At 35.8% G+C, this 18,836-nt stretch overlaps 4 protein-coding genes, 1 non-coding gene and 1 pseudogene across 12 annotated transcripts; 3 read left to right on the top strand and 3 right to left on the bottom strand.

Annotated features, from left to right (window-relative positions):
* Positions 1 to 317: 317 nt before the first annotated feature.
* On the bottom strand, positions 318 to 6,408 carry GATB (GLU-ADT subunit B). 4 transcript variants are annotated; one of them, XM_088805868.1, is made up of 9 exons: positions 6,103 to 6,242; positions 5,120 to 5,799; positions 4,519 to 4,731; positions 3,466 to 3,606; positions 3,155 to 3,358; positions 2,419 to 2,616; positions 1,610 to 1,678; positions 1,004 to 1,120; positions 318 to 916 (listed from the first exon to the last, which is right to left on the bottom strand). In XM_088805868.1, exons 2-9 carry the CDS (start codon positions 5,744 to 5,746, stop codon positions 836 to 838), a joined length of 1,650 nt encoding a protein of 549 aa, XP_088661994.1. In that variant the 5' UTR covers positions 5,747 to 5,799; positions 6,103 to 6,242; the 3' UTR covers positions 318 to 835. The 4 variants fall into 4 exon arrangements, with proteins under 4 accessions (XP_088661994.1, XP_088661990.1, XP_088661991.1 ...); XM_088805864.1 differs by lacking the exons at positions 318 to 916; positions 1,004 to 1,120; positions 6,103 to 6,242 and adding an exon at positions 6,258 to 6,408 and having other exon boundaries at positions 1,357 to 1,678; XM_088805865.1 differs by lacking the exons at positions 318 to 916; positions 1,004 to 1,120 and having other exon boundaries at positions 1,357 to 1,678; positions 6,213 to 6,271.
* A 9-nt stretch (positions 6,409 to 6,417) lies between these two features.
* TRNAS-AGA (transfer RNA serine (anticodon AGA)) lies at positions 6,418 to 6,499 on the top strand. The gene has a single exon. It is a non-coding gene; the product is annotated as a tRNA-Ser (tRNA).
* A 279-nt stretch (positions 6,500 to 6,778) lies between these two features.
* Positions 6,779 to 8,222, bottom strand: LOC148763389 (putative F-box protein At4g22165; annotated as a pseudogene).
* Positions 8,223 to 9,274: 1,052 nt separating this feature from the next.
* On the top strand, positions 9,275 to 11,057 carry LOC18603325 (uncharacterized). 2 transcript variants are annotated; one of them, XM_007035226.3, is made up of 3 exons: positions 9,275 to 9,410; positions 9,651 to 9,767; positions 10,464 to 11,057. In XM_007035226.3, the coding sequence occupies exons 2-3, from the start codon at positions 9,668 to 9,670 to the stop codon at positions 10,682 to 10,684; spliced, it is 321 nt and encodes a 106-aa protein (XP_007035288.1). In that variant the 5' UTR covers positions 9,275 to 9,410; positions 9,651 to 9,667; the 3' UTR covers positions 10,685 to 11,057. The 2 variants fall into 2 exon arrangements, with proteins under 2 accessions (XP_007035288.1, XP_007035286.1); XM_007035224.3 differs by lacking the exon at positions 9,275 to 9,410 and adding an exon at positions 9,443 to 9,572.
* Positions 11,058 to 11,749: 692 nt separating this feature from the next.
* SETH1 (phosphatidylinositolglycan synthase family protein) lies at positions 11,750 to 13,878 on the bottom strand. Of its 4 annotated transcripts, none has more exons than XM_007035221.3 (2): positions 13,711 to 13,878; positions 11,750 to 12,771 (listed from the first exon to the last, which is right to left on the bottom strand). In XM_007035221.3, exons 1-2 carry the CDS (start codon positions 13,810 to 13,812, stop codon positions 11,821 to 11,823), a joined length of 1,053 nt encoding a protein of 350 aa, XP_007035283.3. In that variant the 5' UTR covers positions 13,813 to 13,878; the 3' UTR covers positions 11,750 to 11,820. The 4 variants fall into 4 exon arrangements, with proteins under 4 accessions (XP_007035283.3, XP_007035284.1, XP_007035282.1 ...); XM_007035222.3 differs by having other exon boundaries at positions 11,750 to 12,742; positions 13,711 to 13,874; XM_007035220.3 differs by having other exon boundaries at positions 11,750 to 12,895; positions 13,711 to 13,870.
* Positions 13,879 to 14,057: 179 nt separating this feature from the next.
* LOC18603323 (3-isopropylmalate dehydratase large subunit, chloroplastic) lies at positions 14,058 to 18,754 on the top strand. The gene is made up of 15 exons (XM_007035219.3): positions 14,058 to 14,319; positions 14,414 to 14,548; positions 14,639 to 14,809; positions 15,220 to 15,372; positions 15,484 to 15,552; positions 15,647 to 15,763; positions 16,254 to 16,328; positions 16,509 to 16,586; positions 16,711 to 16,806; positions 16,951 to 17,000; positions 17,341 to 17,395; positions 17,582 to 17,713; positions 17,943 to 17,990; positions 18,100 to 18,258; positions 18,421 to 18,754. The coding sequence occupies exons 1-15, from the start codon at positions 14,266 to 14,268 to the stop codon at positions 18,559 to 18,561; spliced, it is 1,533 nt and encodes a 510-aa protein (XP_007035281.3). The 5' UTR covers positions 14,058 to 14,265; the 3' UTR covers positions 18,562 to 18,754.
* The last annotated feature ends 82 nt before the right edge of the window (positions 18,755 to 18,836 follow it).

Below are 18,836 nucleotides of genomic sequence, written 5' to 3'. Positions count from 1 at the left end.
ATGTACATACATATATATATATATATATACATATACATATATACATATACATATACATATATATTTATATATATTTGGAGATTTACATTGGATTGTCTAACCTCATAGACAAGTCGACAAAAGCAATCTACAAAACGAACACCAAAATATGGGTCATTAAAAATAGGAGCGTCCAAGCAATAACTTGGTTATTGCTGAAAAACGCCATGGCGGTCCAAACGACGCCATTTTGCAAATAAGAAAAAGGCAAAAAAGATAAAAGCCCAAAACTAGGGCAATGGCTTGAATTCCGAAAAGAACACCCTACTTTCTCCATCTTACTATCAAACATGGCCTGCCATCTGCTGATATAATAAATCATTATAAAGTTACAAGAGGCAGTCATCAGTCTTTTAATATCTCATTTGTTCCTTTTAATGATACAAGTTATCCTACAAAAAGAATTAGTCCAAGAGAAAGGAGATTTTCATGTAATCTACTACAAGATGGTGCCATGTAAAGTATTACATGAACTCGCAATTGATGACTCCCAAAATGAATCAGATTTCGATCTGCCCCACCTCTCAGTACATAATATGATTCACAGGCAGAACTTTCTTTGGCTGCTATGGTATCTGAACCTTTTATTGGTGGAGCATCACGAGCTCACAACCAATCAACCAAACTTCAATGCATTATCAAGCTGGAGAAAGGATAGACCAAGAACAGAAGAGTACAAGAAAGTTTCTTGGGGAAGAGAATATGTTTGCATGGGCATGCACCTGTATCTACTATTATTACTGTTTTTATTTATTTTTTGAAAAAAAAAATCCATCTGATACCTACAAGAAACTTTTCAGCTTTTGGCATTTAATTTCTCCAAAAGGATTTTGTTCAAAAGGACGGGGTTTGCTTTGCCTTTTGATATTTTCATTACCTGCATATAATCACAATTTTCAGACGAAGAGTAACAAGTACCAACAACTTCATATAATAGCAGAAAATGTAGCTACATTTCCCATACCTGACCGGCAAAAAAACCCTGTAGCTTAGTTTTGCCACCACGATATTGTTCTAGCTGCTTTGGGTTTTCTGACAGCACTTTATCTACCATTTTCCCAATCTCAACAGGATCTACTATCTGCAAATTTTGGAACATATGTTATCTTTCATATTTCTCAATTAAAACAATTATTTCAGTCACAAATATCAAACACATTACAAATCATGTTAGTTGGATTTAGGTGTATATCAATTCTCCCCCTATATATCACTTTATGTAACTCCCATTCAACATATCTACTAACATGGCACATTTGGTGCGAGGAACAACAAATTTCACTTTTCAATCCCAGGCCGAAGTCAAAGATATGCACCTTCCAATTAAGTTATAGATTGGATTGAATTGAAGCTAGTGTCATCAATCGAGTCTCACTTATCTACAAACAGCATTCACCAAAAAGTTTCCCTCAGTTTGCACAGCAATTTAAGATTACTCAAGCTCAAACTTCTAGTTTCTCCTTCCATGCTCAAATACTACAGGACTAACACTTCACTGCTGAGTTTATCTTAAAAGACATATACATCTATGAATAAAGGGGCTTGGAAATTGGAAAAGTAGCTAACTTGCCTGAACCAGATCCTTCTCTTCTATCAGTCCCTTGACGGTACCACCTTTGGCTAGCAGCTCAAACAATATCTGCAACATTGTAGGAGAAATTGTTACAAATAATTGAACTACAACACTTCCAAAGAATAATAGTTTTGTACAAAAAATTTAATAATTCTTTTTCAATCATTTATATACAAGACAGTATCACTTCCCAAAGGCATCCCCTACAGCAAACTTGTAAAAATATGACAAATGTCTCTACTAACTCATATAATACCCGCATATTACACAGTTGCAGACTCTCAAAACTTTGGGCTGTTTCACCAGTTGCTAAACTTATGGTCTTAATATGTCTCTAAGAGCTTATATCTACGACGTAATTTCTTGCTCACTTAGCACTACATGTCCAAAATTAACAAGTTATTTTAAATCTTTATCAGCAGAAAGTTAATCAGGCATTTAGCGGAGGGATAAGAAGCAGGAGAAAAACTTTTATAACTAATTATCTAACTGATAAAGAAAAAAGGTTTTTATTTCTCCTGTTCTCTTTCTTTCCTTTTTCCTTTTTCTGTATGAGTGTGTGTGTGTGTGTGTGTGTGTGTGGTAGAGGAAAAAGACACGGAGGAGAAAAGCACTTGGAAAGATTATAAAGTTTGGATTAAAAAAAAAAACACGAACAATAATTATATATCCAAACAAACTATAAAATCACATCTACACAGTGGAGAATAATAGCTAGTAAAATTCTTCCATGAAAATAAATAGACAGGATTACTAACAAATGTTTGTACATGAAAGTGGCATCAGTTAAAGAAGCAAATGCTTACCTCCTTTCCAATCTTTCCACTGATAGTCCCACCTTTAATGGAAGCTATCAGCTCTACTAGCTCTTCTGGCATAAGTTTGATCTCATTAATAGAAAGCTTTTCATTTTTCATATAGGCAGCAATATCACCCATTATCCAATTGGCAGCCAACTTAATGTCAGCACCCCTTGAAATTGTTGCATCAAAGTATTCTGCCACCTAAGACATTAATTAAGTACAGAAGAAAGCACAATTTAGATCATTCTAGTATAATCCCATAGAGGAATTAAGAAGGATGCAAGGACTTGCAGTGATGTTAAATAAAATTTCATAAGGAAACTGCCTGCAAAGCTTAATTAACACTGTTTGTCCAAAGAGGGCCAGGAAAGATGAAGGAAAACATTACAGAAACCAAGGGATTCATGTCCTAAAGTGATGCACTCAAAAAGTATACCATAAAATTGGAATACTAGGCTCATGTTGTTAAATTGGTTCAGGGGAAGAGTGGCACTTAATCATACTCTGAAAATAGCAATAAGAATTATTTCACGAGCAACAAGCTACAATAGGTTAATACATTAAGTTATCACACTTTTAATATCACAATCCAAGGTAAATCTAATGATACTTTTCCAATTTATTTCTTCAATGTTGCCTTTAGCTCTTTGGGTTTCTGAATCCAGACTAATGATTGGGTAGATGCTGGTCGAAACATTACTAATCATTATAAACATAGGATAGTACTTTGAGGACTCACATTTACGTCATTTGCCAGGAAAAGAACATCCTGCATGCTTAGGCCCATCTTCTCATACCTCCGACGCTTCATTTCTGGAAGTTCTGGCAAAGAATTGCGGATGCCATCAACATATTCCTGAGTGAGAATAACTTCGGGGAGGTCTGGTTCTGGGAAATAACGATAATCAGCAAGTCCTTCCTTCTTCCTCATTGTAACTGTTTTCTACATAAAATGTTGAAGGTTTGTGGAGTTCATAAGTAACAATGAAATGACAGGTCATCCATTTCTTATATATGGACACTAAATTGATATTAAGATGCAGCACTAACCTGAGCACCTTCTTCCCATAGACGAGTTTCCTGTACAATTTGATCATCATGGCCTTGACTATGGAGAAGCGCCTGCCTTGATATCTCGAAATCAATGGCCCGGTTAATTGATGAAAATGAGTTCAAATTTTTTATCTCAACCTGCCAATATAATACAGGATTATACATGTCAGATGCTGCAGAAGTACTACCAATGACATGCCTCTGAACTTGCCAATAAGCATAATTGCAAAGAATTACTAGGGCTTAACATTAAGATCTTGGCTTATTTAGAGAAAGCAAGGAGGAGGGGAAGCAAAATCAGCAATGCCACACTCCCATCACTTCTGCCCCAATGGTGCAGTTGGCTGCGACCAATTTGGACTGTGTCATCAAGGCTTCCTATAACGCTAGTCAGAATTGGATATATCTTGCTACATTCTAAACTTTAAAGAAAACAAGACTTCCTTTCATGTGATTAAAACAACAGAGAGCCTGAAAAAGGGACAACTTTCACTTCAAATACTTGCTGTTGTTGTTTGTTCTTAACAGTTTCACTGTGAAGTTCTCTGAATTTTTTTTTTTTTGAAAATTAGATTCATTTTAAATCAAAAGCAGGGGAGACCCCTGAATATACAAGCCACTGAAACCCGACAATGGAGGTATCAACATGGGATCAGTTGACAGAACCAGGCCTGCAAAAATTGCCAGTAAAGTCCTCTGAACTTTTAAACAGGGCTTTAATCAAAATAAAGTCAGTAGCTTATTTTTGCAGGATATTGAATAATCAAAATAAATTCATGCAGCCTTCCCACAACCATGAAGACCAAGGATTGCAAACCTATAAATATTTTAGGGCACTAAATTAACCAGCTCTCCACTGTCATCAATTCCTTTGACTCACCCAGTTTATTGTCCATTCTACTTACTTTGGAAGTACATGCATGCTGATTATTGTATTTATTAAGTTTTCTATCAGCAAGCCAATAAATCATACCCCATACCCCTTAAAAAGACATATTCTAAACCTTAGATCCAAATCTTTTAAGCATGGTATATGAAGCCTCTATGTACCTTTGTCCCAAACTCTGATTGCCCAACTGGTCGAATTGATACATTTACATCACAGCGAAGTGAGCCTTCTTGCATATTTCCATTACTCACTCCCAAGTATCGAACCACCCTCTGTAACTCTGCTGCATATTCAGCAGCTTCAATCCCAGTTCTCATATCAGGTTCAGAAACAATCTCAAGCAAGGGCACCCCTGCTCTATTTAGATCAACCTGCAAAAGATAACCAATGGTGTCAATTAGCAGAAGAAAAAGACACAATAGAATTGCCTCCTAAGCCCTCTAAATTCGGCAAAGGAGACAAAAGAAAGGAAAAAGAGATAGCATAACAACTTTATATCTCCCATTAAAGTGCCAACAAAATGAAATACCGTTATACATGTATAAACAAACTACATGATAGAATCAGCACATAAATTAACTTGAGTTAACCCACAAAAATTATGACTAGAACCTTATTGCAGCAAGAGTAATTGCAATGCTGTTAGACAAAGAAACTAATTTCATTTACAGAAGAAAAGAAAATGATATGCTATATGATTGTATATTATATTCAGAAAACTTTTGAACAGATATACTTTAATGTTAGAGAAGTAATTTCCTGAGAATAATCTCCATTTCCAGAATGAAGTAGCTTCCCTGCATCCTCCTCCATGTGAACTCTGGTAATACCAAACTTCCTATGACCACCACCAAACTCAAGAGGAAGATCCAAATCAATGTAACCACCAGTTGCAATTGGGATATCAAACTGAGATATTTGGTAACCCTTTGGAAGGTCAGGATAGAAGTACTGCTTTCTATCAAACTTTGAGTTCAGAGATAGCTTGCAATTGAGTGCAAGACCCAATTTCACTGCGAATTCAATCACTTTTGAATTTAAAACCGGCAAGGCACCAGGCAATCCCATGCAAATGGGGCAGATACTGGTATTTGGTTGGGATCCATAATTGTAAGGACAACTACAAAAAGCCTTGGTGAGAGTTGAGAGCTGGACATGTGTCTCTATCCCAATTATTGCCTCATAGTCTCTTGTAATCTTGTCAGGTGTTTTGCTCTGGGTATGTTGTGAGACTTTGACTTTGGGAGGCTGTTGCTTTTCTTGTGTTGCTGTTTGAGTTTGAGTACTTTTCATTGTGCAGTAAAGAACACCGTTCCTTCTCCTACATATTGCAGTTGGGTAGAGCAAAAACGGGTGGATTTGAATAGTTCTAAACAGTGTGGAAGCCATCTTATTAATTGTTCACTTCAGCTATTAAATCGTACAATTCAAGGACTCTCTGCCTGCAAAACATCAAACAGGTCATCAGCAAGCTGCAATACACTGCCTAAAACAAAAGGAGGGAGGAATAGCAAAAGAAAAGGTTATACAAAGCTTAAAACTTTGAACCAAAAAATGATGAAAGACAAAACTTGTTGAATACCCAGTTTGAATTTCATGCTTAAAACTTGAAAGTCAATTAGAATATGCATTTATTCATAAATGCCCAGTAGGAATTTCAGTGAAAAACTCAAAAAAGGAATGATTTTGAAGGATACCCATTAAAGGAAAGGATTTTTAGTGTAAAAATATAGAAGAAGAATTACAAGTGAAACTGCCAAGGCAACATATTGGTTATTCATTTTATCCATAAGCTTGTTTGAAGCAGACAAACATAAGAAAGAACAGAACTTTGAAACATATAAAAGGCATTTACAATTTGAAAGATTAAAAGTGCAAACTAAGGATAGTTCCTGCTTACTTGTCTGAATAACAAGGAGACTAAAACTGAGAGGCTTAACAGCCTACCACCAGTCATCCACATGAACCAAAATAAAACCAACCGATAGCAGAAAATCAATTTCCAACTCGGTTCAAGTGTTCAAGCACATCATAGTCTTCTTGGCAGGTTTATCAACATTGTGGGCGTGCCGGAGTGGTTATCGGGCATGACTAGAAATCATGTGGGCTCAGCCCGCGCAGGTTCGAATCCTGCCGCTCACGAAGATAATAATGTTTTGGTTTAAGGTTTCCTCCAAAGTCTCAAAGTATGTTTTGATTATTGAAACTTTAATTGTTGGGCTGCAACCATTGATTTTGTATTGCAATGCCAAGAAGAAATCTAAGAAAAATATAAAAAATTTTAATTTTACATGTAAATTTGCAAAACTCACTTGCTTTGTCTAGAGTGGTATGTTTAGAGCTTTACCAGAGACATCAAACAACAAGTAAGCAAAATAGAAGCTGAAGAGTTTACATTCATTATTAATGAAGGTGTTTCCATCACAAGACATTATCAAAAGTTTTTGTTGACATAAAATATGTCTGAGAAAACAAAGGCAGTTGCTGAGGACTGTTTGAGTTCTCTGGCATGGCTTGGGATTTGGGATGACGCAACATGGTGGTGGCAGAATACTTTCTAAAAGAGAATTCATAACTTGGCTTAACCCTTCCATCTTTCAAGTTGTATATGCCCATGTCATGACCTTCATATGAGTAAGCATCGTCCATTATTTTGTCCCAATATTCATCAGTGTAATAAATTGAGTTCTCTTCACAGTTAGAAAAAGATTGTATTGAAACTGAAACAGACTGATTTTCACTCAAAAACAAAGCACGATCGCCCAAAGTTAACATCTCCACCCATTTTTGCTCATTGAAATCCAACTTATAAACAAGAAATAAACGCGTCCTATATGGATAGACTGTAGGCCGTTTGATGTTAGTATTGAAAACAGCTTCTTCACTAACCAAATTCCCTTCCCAATCCACAAACTCACCAATGAACCTCATAACAAACAGGATATCTTGACATGAATCGACCATGTATAACCTGCTAGTACAAAGATGACCGAAGGAATTTCCTTTGGCAAATGACTTCTCAGGAAAAAGATGAACAATAATGTTTTTTTTAATTCATTAAACCATCTTGAAATGTCCATATTTCAATAGTGTTCCCTCAGTCAATGCAAGGAGAAAATGTTTACGGCATATAACATCTTGGTAGAGTGGATGCCTAGCGTCAGGTACTAAATTCCACCTCCTGTCTCCACTTTCATAATGCAATACTCTTTCCGTCGTTACGCAACAGGATCACAACAAACTCGGTATTGTTGCCATCAGGTACTTCCATCACGATTGCTTTTAGAAAATATAATCGTAGTTGGTGTTTATATGGACAATCTTTATATATACCAAAATCGATTTCGATTTCGATATCACGCTCCGCCTTCCCTTCAATTCTTAGTATATCTACCTGACCATGTAATGGAGGAAGTCGGATTTTCTCTTGCCTGAAAGGCTGGAATAGAAACGGCTCAGTTGTTTCCAGCTTCAAGAAAACCCGCCACCCGTTTGATGATCCAATGCAGCAACTTTCCCTGAACTCCTTTGGTATCTTTTTCAGGCCAAAAACCCGACTCTCCCCAGGTATCAAGAAGCCACTGTAGACATTGTTATCAACATCATATCCTCCTCCTACTTCTTCTTCTCTTGAAGGAAGCATAAGCCAGGGCGTCCTGGAAAGAATCTCTTCTCCGAGTGAGTTCCTAGAGGAGCAAACAGCTTTTGCTCGAACAATGTCAATGATATAAAGCCTGGTGAAGATAGACCTCAGGATATCAGCAGGAACTTGATCAAAAAGGGTTGATGAATCAAGCTTTTCTCTCGTCCCTTTGGTGGAAGAACAATGGAAGGTACTTGCCTTCGCCTTAACTTGGAATGTCATTGAAAGAAAACTACGAAAAAAAAGGTACTTGTCTTCTCTTCTAATTCAATTCTATGATAGAATTATATGCTTAATGTTTATTGTCATATTCATGTGATGAGATTGGCCGCAGCTAATTACTTCTCCCTTGTCAATGTGTACAGGTTTTCAGCCAAATGGACAAGCTCCAATCTCTTCTACTGACAAGTTATTAACAACACAAATTCGAGCTACTTTAATATGTATATAATAGTTCATTTAATTTTATGTTTATATTTGTTTGACATTTTAAGTTATTATGTTTATGATAATTTTTAATCGCATCAATTTAATTTTGAATTTCATATTTTAATATGTATTCTTGTTATAAATTTTGAATGTCAATTGTGAGTAGCGAAGATTGATTATTATGATATTTATTAATTTTGTTGATAATTTAAATAAAATTTTATCGATAATAATTAAATTACCTACGGAATTCCATAATAATGATAACAATACCAACATAATTATGTTAATAAATTTTTATGGAATTTTGTAGATATTAACAAAATTATGAACGGAAAATTTTCATGAAATTTCATCGGTAATATTCGTTGGAACAAAATTACTAATCGAAAATTTAGCTTTTTTTTTTTTACAAATTGATATTAAAATAATAAAAAATATTATAACTTTTTTTTATAGAAATTTGTAGCTTTTTCAACAAAATATTTTTGTCGAAAATTTTCGACGAATTTCCAACAACGAGCATTACAAAAGACCCCTTCAACAACGAAATTTTCAACAAAATTTTATTTATTAGCAAAATTACTTCTTATAGGAATAGGATTACCTGCTAGGTATAGAATTGTTATTAAACTTTTGAACTAGTGAGACTTGTGTTCTAAGTTCTAAGAAACCTTAAAACGGGTAAACAATTTTCTATAAAGTTGGGAAAAAAAAAAAGAAAATCATAGGAAAGAACAAAAGGCTTTGGCCCAAAAAAACTGTGGCTACGCGGCTGCGCCCCATGTTTTGTTTGGGTCAGTTGCAGATGGGCCCAAAAGTGAGTGAACTCGTTCTGATTTTAAGTTCGACTCAAAGCACCCTGGGAAGAAGAAGGCTTCCATCTCTAGTGCTCCTCTCAAAACTACCAAACCAACAAAAAAAATCATCATTAAAAAAAAATAAAAACCGCAAGAAACAAAAGGGATTTTACCATTCAAGGTTCTTTCATATCTCTTTTTAATGTAAATTTTGCTTATATTCTGATTGATTTCAAAAGTCTGCTTTCGATCTTTTCCTTCTCTGAGTACTGGTTATTTCCCAGTAGATTCATTCATGCTTTCATGGCAACCCAGATGTTGAATGAATTTCCTTCCAGTCTGGGTATTTTCCAAATTTGTAGTATCAGTGGTGAAGTGATTAGTTTTTATTTTTAATTAATTTTATCTGTTTGCTTTGTAGATTGTGGGGGATTAAAAATGCCTGCTGGAGTGGTTCAGAAGTTCTTTATTACGTCAATGTTCATGTGGGTAGCTCCTCTTGCAATTCTATATGGTTTTAACCATAATTTACTTCCTGGTAAGACCCTTAAAACCTGTTAATTTAATGTCTCAAGGATGGCTTTTTTTTTTCCTTTTATATTATTGTAGAAAAGAATTGTAAAATTTTTGTTATGTGCTATTGCTACTGATTTATACTATATTAGGTTGTTTCAATCTCTTTTCTTTTCTTTTCTTTTCTTTTTTTTTTTTTTTAAAAAAAGGAAATTGGGTGCCTTTCACCAAGTTTAGCAGGTTGTTATTTATTCATGAGTAGTACATCTCTTAACTGTTAGCTTCTGTAGTATAAATCAAGGCTTAAGTTGGTAATATATTTACAGTAAAATCATGGTTGGTGCTTAAAACATTAAACCAACTGGTTTTGCAACTTGGGAGCTCTTAGTTGAATTGAATAGTTTACATGTACATAGGTGCAAAATCACTATTTTCTGATATCTTGTAATTATCAGTTCTTCCCCTACATAGCAAGCAGGGTTATTCAGTTGATATACTGAACCACCATATAAATCCCTCCAATATGATTTTAGCAAGTTGATCTATGCAGAATCACCATCAAGAAAGTGTTTGAATAAAATTTTCTCTGATAGTATAATTTATTATCATTGCAACAGCATCAAGTTCTGGTAGTGAATAACCACGTTTCATATCTGATAGTTCTTTTAGGCTATATATAATCAAGTTGACTGAAAAAAGAAGCATCATTTGTATGAAACAGGTTTATCAAATTTATCTCCCAATGCTATGACGCTGTTGAGTGGATTCGCTGCTGTAATATCAGTCAATATAGTCATTGCATTCTACATTTGTATGGCAATGAAGGAACCTTCAGATAAGCATGAGCCAGATCCAAAGTTTCTTGCTGATGCCAAAGCTAGTGTAAGCCAGCCAACAGGTGAAGCTACCACCTCTTCACAATCCCAAAAGAAACAAGAATAGAATAGCTGAAGCCCTGGACAAGTAACCATAGTGGAGAGAATGTAACAATGGGGTCTGTGCTCACTGCTTATGAGGCAGAAGTTGATTTCTTTCTATATTTTGTTGTATATTTAGGCTCTTTGCTTTTGATCTTTTGGTATCATTCTTGAGTTTTGATTCCAATCTCATGAGACCTGCACTTACTGAACTTATACTAATTATTCAAGCTGTCAGCCCAAGCTTTTTCCAGTGTGTGATGCTGGTGTCATAATCCCACAGTGGATGTTGCATTTAAGTGTTATACTTTGAATTTCCCATCACTCTGTACCTTCTTGGTTTGTGTGTAAAATCACCAGTACATGTTTAATACAGTCAAGATTTTCTGTTGCTGATAGCTCTTGCAACCAGGACCCGGTGGTAAAGATTGTTCATTCCATATGCTTCTTGATTGAAAAAATGCTATTGCTTAGGTTTATTAACATAGGTAGTAAAGGTAAGTCCATTCCAATGAGGTGGAATCATATATATACACATACCGAGTCCCATGGTCTAATACTAACCAATAGAAGCCAGGAGATTGAGGCATGCCTAGAAAATAATGCTGTTGGGCATCCATGCATTCATGTCAAATGAATATTTCAAGAGGGTATAGGACAGGAAATTTGATAAATGCATACCAATTCATTTCATCCTCCGAAAATGGGGCTGTTAATGTTATGCAAATGATATCAATTGCTATTAATGAAACATTCTGATATAAAAGAACACTGGTTTTCATTGTTCACTGCAATTTCGACACGGTGCAATGAGCACATTCGCTTGAAATTTAAAGCATATGACAGTATGGGTCCTTTTTGGCTGAGATTATAACATGCAATACATGATTAAAGGTTAGTTGCAACATCTACTTAGCTAGCTTAGAATGTACATTAACCTTATTTCTGATGATTTCAGCATGAAACAATTGAATAGCAAATACCTGCTACTTAAGCCAGGATCTTTTGTATCAAAGAACCACCCATTTTATAGCAAAGCATATTAAATAGTAACTAACAGTTGAAAATTAAACATAAGTAAAGGAGACAATTTTACAAGCAACTGAATTCTTATTAAGTTTCAAAATTTCTGTTCAATAACTGAAGGTGGCAAAAATGATCTCAATCTGTAATGTCAAAACAAAGCTTAGCCTCATCCCAAGGGCCATTGATCTCAAATTTGTATTCCTGAATCCTTATAAGCCAGTAAGGACAAACCACATTAACAAAGACTAACATTCCCACCAGTAGCACAAAAAGTAGGCGATGCAGGCTATAAACAAAAGTCAAAGTCACAGCCATCAGTGCAAAGGAGAACAGAAGGTGCAAGCGAAAAGAATATTTCCTGATACAATAGGTGACCAATGGTGCAAAGAGGAAGACTTGTAACGAGAATAGCATAATAGCAAACACATGTAATCTTGATGGTAGTCGAGATGCTAGGAAAACTGAAGCAACGATAGAAGCATTCAAGGAAATACAACTAGTCAAGTTAGGATTCTTAAGAGCCCCTGGAGCTCTTATTGTAGATCCAGAATAGTCATGTAAGAAAAGATGAAGCAAGAGAAGTGAAACAGTTACTGACCAAATGGAATCAGAGCTAATGGACCTCGTCAAGGTTTGGTAGATAGGGGCCAAAACATACAAACCAGTGGTAAAAAAGGAAACATTGAGGACATAGTGCAAAAGAAGGTTGAGGGAGAGCATTTCTTCAGTTAATAGGAGAATTAAGAAACCTGAACCAAGAAGGCTTACATCAAGAAGCAAGAGGGAGTTTTCATTGAGGGTTGACCTAAGAGTGTAGGTCCAGACAAGCACCACAAGAGCAACAATGCATAGATATTGTGAGATAGACACTGAATCTTGCATCACCTTAAGCATATTCCTTTTAACAACATTAGCGTTCATGACCATGTCTTCAAGGAAAGTGCCATCTGTGTGATTGTCATCAAAACCAGGTTGCATCCCTCCATATGCAACTTTTCTCCATTTGCATCGAGTTGGAAAAGAATCACCACTGGTGCTTGTATCCATTACAATAGCCCTGCTGTATGGCAAATGCAGCTTCCTGAGCTTCAGATTGTCATAAAGCAAAACATTTATCTTCTAGTGCAACATTTGCTTCCATAATATTTAACTCCTTCAGATTCTAAAAGGCAATCTAAGATTCAAGATTGTTTTACCACCGCAGGATTTGCTGGAACATTAAACAAAGAAAGCTGTTGAAATATTGCACAACTTAATCCAAATATATTAAGAGCTTTGATATTTTAACAGCTCAAATGATCGGATTGTCTATCAACTATGAACAGGAAAGGGGGGCCCCAATGTTTAAAACATGCATCTTGAATTTCTCTTCGAGAATAGGCTATAATATGTGCAATGCCAATATTAAAGAGGAAGAAACCACTTGGCTTAAAAAAAGTTGGAAGCAATAATTAAACATATGAATGGAACTATGTTTATTTTTCAGTAAGCCAAGCGCAATAGGTATTGAATTTTGAAAAGGAAGCTCATAGTCAGAAATGAAAGCCTGTAAAACAAATTAAAAACTCTAAAATCAAACACAAAGGGGTTTCATCATTTGCCCTCACTTGCAAAGTTAATAATCAAAGGCAATCCCAGTTATCCAAAATTACAAATATACGAAAGCTGATTCAAATTCTTCATTCAAACATTAAAAATAATAAACACAAATCCAGAGTCTCAGACAAAAAAGTGCAACATTTAGTCAAAGCAATTAAAGAGAGAACCCAGAATTAACTCATTACTAATGCTTCAATGGCAGACCCCAAATAGATAATCATCAATTAAATCTACTTTTTGACGTGGGATTGTCTCAAAAATCAATTTTCAACGCACAAAAGTGAGAACAAATCACAATAAACAAATTTCCCAACTCAAACCAATCATCTCAGCATAGAAATTGATCAACAATTGCCCATGTCCAGCACTTCCAGCTATAAAATCTTAGACTTAACTATTAAAGGAGAAGAAGAAAGAAGATTGTACCTTAAATTCAGAGAAGAAGAAGCGTTGGAGTTGGGTTGGGAAAACTGGGTTTTTCTGGGTTTTGAAAGTTGGGAGCTTCAAGTAGGTTGATTGAGAACGCATTGAAGCCCAGGGAGGGAAAGTTAACGTTTTTCTGTTTCCTGGTAGAGAGAGGGCCACAAAGTCCAAGTGCCCAACTAAGCCTTATACTCAGCCCAAAGAAAGGCAAATTGAAGTTATCAATTTCAGTTACAAGTTACCAATTACCAGCACGTGACTCGAGTGACAACCAAAGGCAAATTAACCCACATTATCATGACAAATTTAGAAGCTGTAGTGTGACGACTATGTAGTTGTTATCTTGTGAAGATTCCGTTTAATTGGGAACTATTTACGAAAACAACAATTGACCACACGCCACCACAACCAGTCTCCCTGCCGCAAACTCCCTGCGCTAGAGCTCGTCACATTTCTCTCTGCGCTTGCGCCGCCTCTATTTCAGACAGCATACAGAAAATCAACAGCCCTTTCCTCCTTTTACATTTCTCTGATCATTAAATAGTAGGGCTGAGTCTAATGGCATCCTCTTTGGTTTCTCCTTCTCCAACTTCTTCCTTCATCAGCAACAAGGTCAGTGCTCTTGATTACCCACGTTCTAGGTTTTGATTTTTGTTGATTATTTTGACTAATAAGAAAAAACCTTTTTTTTCTGTTGATTGACCAGAAAGATTTGGGCTTCTCTGCTTTTCCTTCGACATCTCAAGTTGCTATTCGCAAATGCAAGAAACAAGTTTCCAAGCAAATCGTCTCAGTCATGGCACCCCAGCAATCAGAGCGTAAACCAGCCACCACCGGCTCTGTTAGTTCCTTTTTTTAGTCTCATTGATTCTTTTTATTGATTGTTCAGTGGATATTCATTGATTTTTTTTTCTATTGTGTTCTGTTTCAGGTGAAGACTGGAATGACAATGACAGAGAAGATTCTTGCCAGGGCCTCTGAGAAACCACAGTTGAGCCCAGGTGATAATGTTTGGGTTAATGTTGATATTCTGATGACACACGATGTTTGTGGCCCCGGTTCCATTGGTATCTTTAAGAAAGAATTTGGTGAAAATGCTAAGGTATTCGATTCATTAGATTCATCTACTATCTTGCTTGCTTTCTTTTTTCTTTTTGGTGGGTTTAATTTTTTTCTCTTAGGCTAATTTGTGCATAATTGAGCTCTTGATGATGTTTATTAGAATTTTAAATAGCTTTTTGTGTGTTTTTGTGATTTGATGAAATGACACTAGCTATGTCACTGCTGTGAGTTTCTTCTCGATGGGATACTGTTAAAGCTTGGAAACTTGTTCTGGTGGTTTCTCTTACTTTTTCGTTTCCCTATAAAATACTTAACATTTCTTTTAGCTTAGTAACTTAATTATTACATTGGTAGAGTAGAGCCTTGTGAGTGTGTGTGTGTGTGTGTGTTCACAACTATCTATTTGCAGTGGCTGAATTCATTAACTGTCCCATCATTTTGGTATTGAAGGTTTGGGACCGTGAAAAGATTGTTATTATACCTGACCATTATATATTCACAAGTGATGAACGTGCAAATCGTAATGTGGATATTTTGAGGGATTTTTGCAAGGAGGAAAATATCAAGTATTTTTATGATATTAAAGATCTTAGCAATTTTAAGGTATGACACTCTTGATCTGACAATTCATTTTCTAATCCACTATTCTGAGGAACTCGGGGTATATTCTCTGTTTATTGATGTAAAACTGAATTGTAATTCATAACATTGCAGGCTAACCCTGATTATAAAGGTGTATGCCATGTTGCACTTGCCCAAGAAGGTCACTGCAGGCCTGGGGAGGTATCAATATTTTACCAAAATTGTTGAATTGTTAAACTTCAATTTATGGCTTATGTTTCCGAACTGCTGTTAAGTTCTTTACTGCTGCCTTCAGGTTTTGTTAGGGACAGATTCTCACACCTGTACTGCTGGAGCATTTGGTCAATTTGCTACAGGAATAGGAAATACAGATGCAGGCTTTGTCTTGGGCACTGGGAAGCTTCTGCTCAAGGTTCGTTAACTATGCTGTAATGTTACACTTGATTAAACATGTTTCTTATCTTCTTTTGTGCATTCCTTGATATTCATTTGGGTTTCTGCTAGTTTTGTAACTTGTCAAATGTTCTCCTTTCCTCAATATCACTCTTTTTTCCTTCACTAATTAGTCAGGCATTGTATTTGGCTACCTTATCTGCTTCTTAGAGTTACATTTTTCCATAAAATTATTGACATTTTTTACTAAATGATAGTGTTTAAGATGATCTAACTTTGTTAACCGAAGTCATTGAAGGATTTTTTTGGCAAAGTTTCAGTGGCTTGATGAGTGGTTTTTCACTCCATGTTTTTTGATTTAGGCATATAAAGGTTTTATATGATAATTATCTTGAGTTTTTCTTTTGTGAATGGATGTTGATGGTTTGTATGAATTTTGAAGGCATGTACAAACAGTGGATCAGATGGTGTAATACTTACATATGGTTTTGTTACATGTTCAATTGCAGGTGCCACCGACTTTGAGATTTGTGATGGATGGTGAAATGCCTCACTATTTGCTTGCAAAGGATTTGATTTTACAGGTAAGTTCATATATTGTCAGGCACTTGTACTGTTTTGGTGAGCAGGAAGTCATAACTGTGCTCTCGTGGGTATATTAATCTTGTTCATGTTGCATAATATTTTTATCCATATATTGGTAGGTCATAGAATGAGTGTAGCTTTTTGTTCTGTTTTCTAATAAAATGGTTGATATTTTGCAGATCATTGGTGAAATATCTGTAGCTGGTGCAACATATAAATCCATGGAGTTTGTTGGAACAACTGTTGAAAGTTTAAACGTAAGTGAGTTTGAAATGACCCAAACTGATATAAAGTTATGTCTTTAAAAGTCTTTTGAGTTGGATTATTTTCTCTCTGAAAGAAAGCATGAAGTTAATTTTTCTGATTGCTTATACTGGCTAGATGGAAGAACGTATGACTTTATGCAATATGGTTGTTGAAGCTGGTGGAAAGAATGGTGTTGTTCCTGCCGATAGTACTACATTTAAGTACCTTGAGGTGAGTGCATACTTGATTGTATTTGGTCCAATTTACTGCTTGGATCAACATGTACTCTTGCAACGAAGTTGTTTGCTTTGAATATTTATTGCTGCTTTCCTGCCTAGCAGTGGCTTATGGGGTTATATCTTCTGCTTTGCACAGGATAAAACATCTGTGCCATATGAACCAGTTTATAGTGATGCACAAGCAAGGTAGACTTTTATGATTAAATGGCTAATCAAGATATCATTTCTTATTATTACGCTCTTGTATGCTGTTGTTTCATTTGGTTTGGTGGGAGAGTGGTGTCATTCTTTGAGTTATTGTTCTCTCATATGAAAATTTATATCAGATTTGAATAAAATGATTGTATAAATACAATTAGTTATGTAAGTATCAGTATGTGTCACCATGATTTATACCTTTATATAATGGTATTTGAGAAAAGAAATAGGATGTTGGTTTTATGTTCTTACATGGTTTGTTGTGTCACTTCATGCTTGGAACTGCATTAAGATGAGTGCTTATATATTTTCATCTTCTGGCTTTCAGTTTTCTTTCCGAGTACAGATTTGATATCTCAAAATTGGAGCCCTTGGTGGCTAAGGTGGGTTTCTCTATGAAGTCAACTAATGGGCTCTTTTTTCTGTATCCACCTCCACCCCCTTCTCCCTATCCTGTTTCTCTTTACTAGAGATTATCTCATAAAAGTTTCTTTTTACTTCTTCTTCTTCATCTTCTCTTGTGTATGCATGTCCTAATACTGCAGTAATATTTTAATTGTATTTTGCAGCCACATTCTCCTGATAATCGTGCTCTGGCAAGAGAATGCAAAGATGTTAAAATTGACAGAGTGTATATTGGATCTTGTACTGGTGGAAAAACAGAAGATTTTCTTGCTGCTGCTAAAGTGTTTCTAGCTTCAGTAAGAGTCCCTGTTTCCATTTTTGGTCCTTTTTGTTTTACATGCTGAAATCAGTTGAGACTGAAATTCCTGTGGGTAAAGGGGAAAGGTAACATAAGAGAGAGGGAGCTCCAACATTATTGCATTATCAAGAATCAAAATTGAGTTGCAGCTTATCATATATATATATATATTGAGTCGCAGCTTCTTTGTCTTTAGCTCAAAAAATTTGATTTGCTTGAACTTGCAGGGTAAGAAGGTCAAAGTTCCCACATTCCTTGTCCCTGCTACACAAAAGGTACGATTCGGTATTATTAATGTTAAATGTCATTTGGTCTGCAATTAGAATTAAGGAAGAAGGAGGCAATGATGAAAGAATATGCCTATTAACTTGGTAAAATTAGCAGGTTTGGTTGGACATATATACTCTCCCTGTACCAGGAGCTGGTGGGAAGACGTGCTCCCAGATATTTGAAGAAGCTGGCTGTGATACACCTGCAAGCCCTAGCTGTGGTGCTTGTTTGGGTGGCCCTAAAGACACATATGCACGCATGAATGAACCTAAGGTAAGTTGTCCTTTCCCAAGCAGGATACCTTCAAAAGCATACAATTTCTTGCCCATGGTTTACCCTTTTGGATTTTGAGTAGAATTTAGAGATTAATCTCATGAAAATGGCACACTTCTTTGCTCTTATTAAGGAATTGTTTTAACGAGATCACCCTTGCAGGTTTGTGTCTCCACAACAAACAGGAACTTCCCTGGTCGGATGGGACACAAGGAAGGCCAGATATATCTTGCTTCCCCATATACAGCAGCTGCATCAGCCTTGACTGGTTATGTCACTGATCCAAGGGAGTTTTTGCTGTAGAGACTTTGAGTAACTTGTATAAGTTTAATGTATAACAGGAGAGAAAATGGAGCTCTAGTGTTGGATACCATTGTGCTAATGATGTAAGATTTTGTTTAGTATCTCCTTTCTTCATTTTTGGTGTATTTATGCCAGAAATACAAAATTGGAACATCTCTTTCTTAAGCTTGAATAATAATGTTATTTGGTAGCATGGTGAAGGATGTTTGTGCGAGTATCCGAACAGGAGATTCTGGATTATTAGTATTTGTTCACTTGGACGAAAAACACCTATA

The sequence above is a fragment of the Theobroma cacao genome, chromosome 4 (genome assembly GCF_053813885.1).
Source record: "Theobroma cacao isolate CCN51 chromosome 4, ASM5381388v1, whole genome shotgun sequence".
In the NCBI taxonomy this organism is placed as follows: domain Eukaryota; kingdom Viridiplantae; phylum Streptophyta; class Magnoliopsida; order Malvales; family Malvaceae; genus Theobroma; species Theobroma cacao.
This window is presented reverse-complemented; position numbering and strand designations above follow the sequence as displayed.

Bases quoted from the DNA above. Each gene is read 5' to 3' on its own strand.
- GATB (XM_088805868.1), bottom strand. From the start codon at position 5,746: ATGGCTTCCACACTGTTTAGAACTATTCAAATCCACCCGTTTTTGCTC. The intron at 4,732-5,119 runs CAGGAAATTACT...GGTTATCTTTTG, and splicing joins CTGGAAATGGAGATTATTCT to CAGGTTGATCTAAATAGAGC. The intron at 1,679-2,418 runs GTAAGCATTTGC...ACAATGTTGCAG, and splicing joins GTGGAAAGATTGGAAAGGAG to ATATTGTTTGAGCTGCTAGC.
- LOC18603325 (XM_007035224.3), top strand. From the start codon at position 9,533: ATGGCAACCCAGATGTTGAATGAATTTCCTTCCAGTCTGG. The intron at 9,573-9,650 runs GTATTTTCCAAA...TTTGCTTTGTAG, and splicing joins TGAATTTCCTTCCAGTCTGG to ATTGTGGGGGATTAAAAATG. The intron at 9,768-10,463 runs GTAAGACCCTTA...TGTATGAAACAG, and splicing joins TAACCATAATTTACTTCCTG to GTTTATCAAATTTATCTCCC.
- SETH1 (XM_007035221.3), bottom strand. From the start codon at position 13,812: ATGCGTTCTCAATCAACCTACTTGAAGCTCCCAACTTTCAAAACCCAG. The intron at 12,772-13,710 runs GTACAATCTTCT...GACAATCTGAAG, and splicing joins TCTTCTTCTCTGAATTTAAG to CTCAGGAAGCTGCATTTGCC.
- LOC18603323 (XM_007035219.3), top strand. From the start codon at position 14,266: ATGGCATCCTCTTTGGTTTCTCCTTCTCCAACTTCTTCCTTCATCAGC. The intron at 16,329-16,508 runs GTAAGTTCATAT...GATATTTTGCAG, and splicing joins CAAAGGATTTGATTTTACAG to ATCATTGGTGAAATATCTGT. The intron at 16,587-16,710 runs GTAAGTGAGTTT...TATACTGGCTAG, and splicing joins CAACTGTTGAAAGTTTAAAC to ATGGAAGAACGTATGACTTT.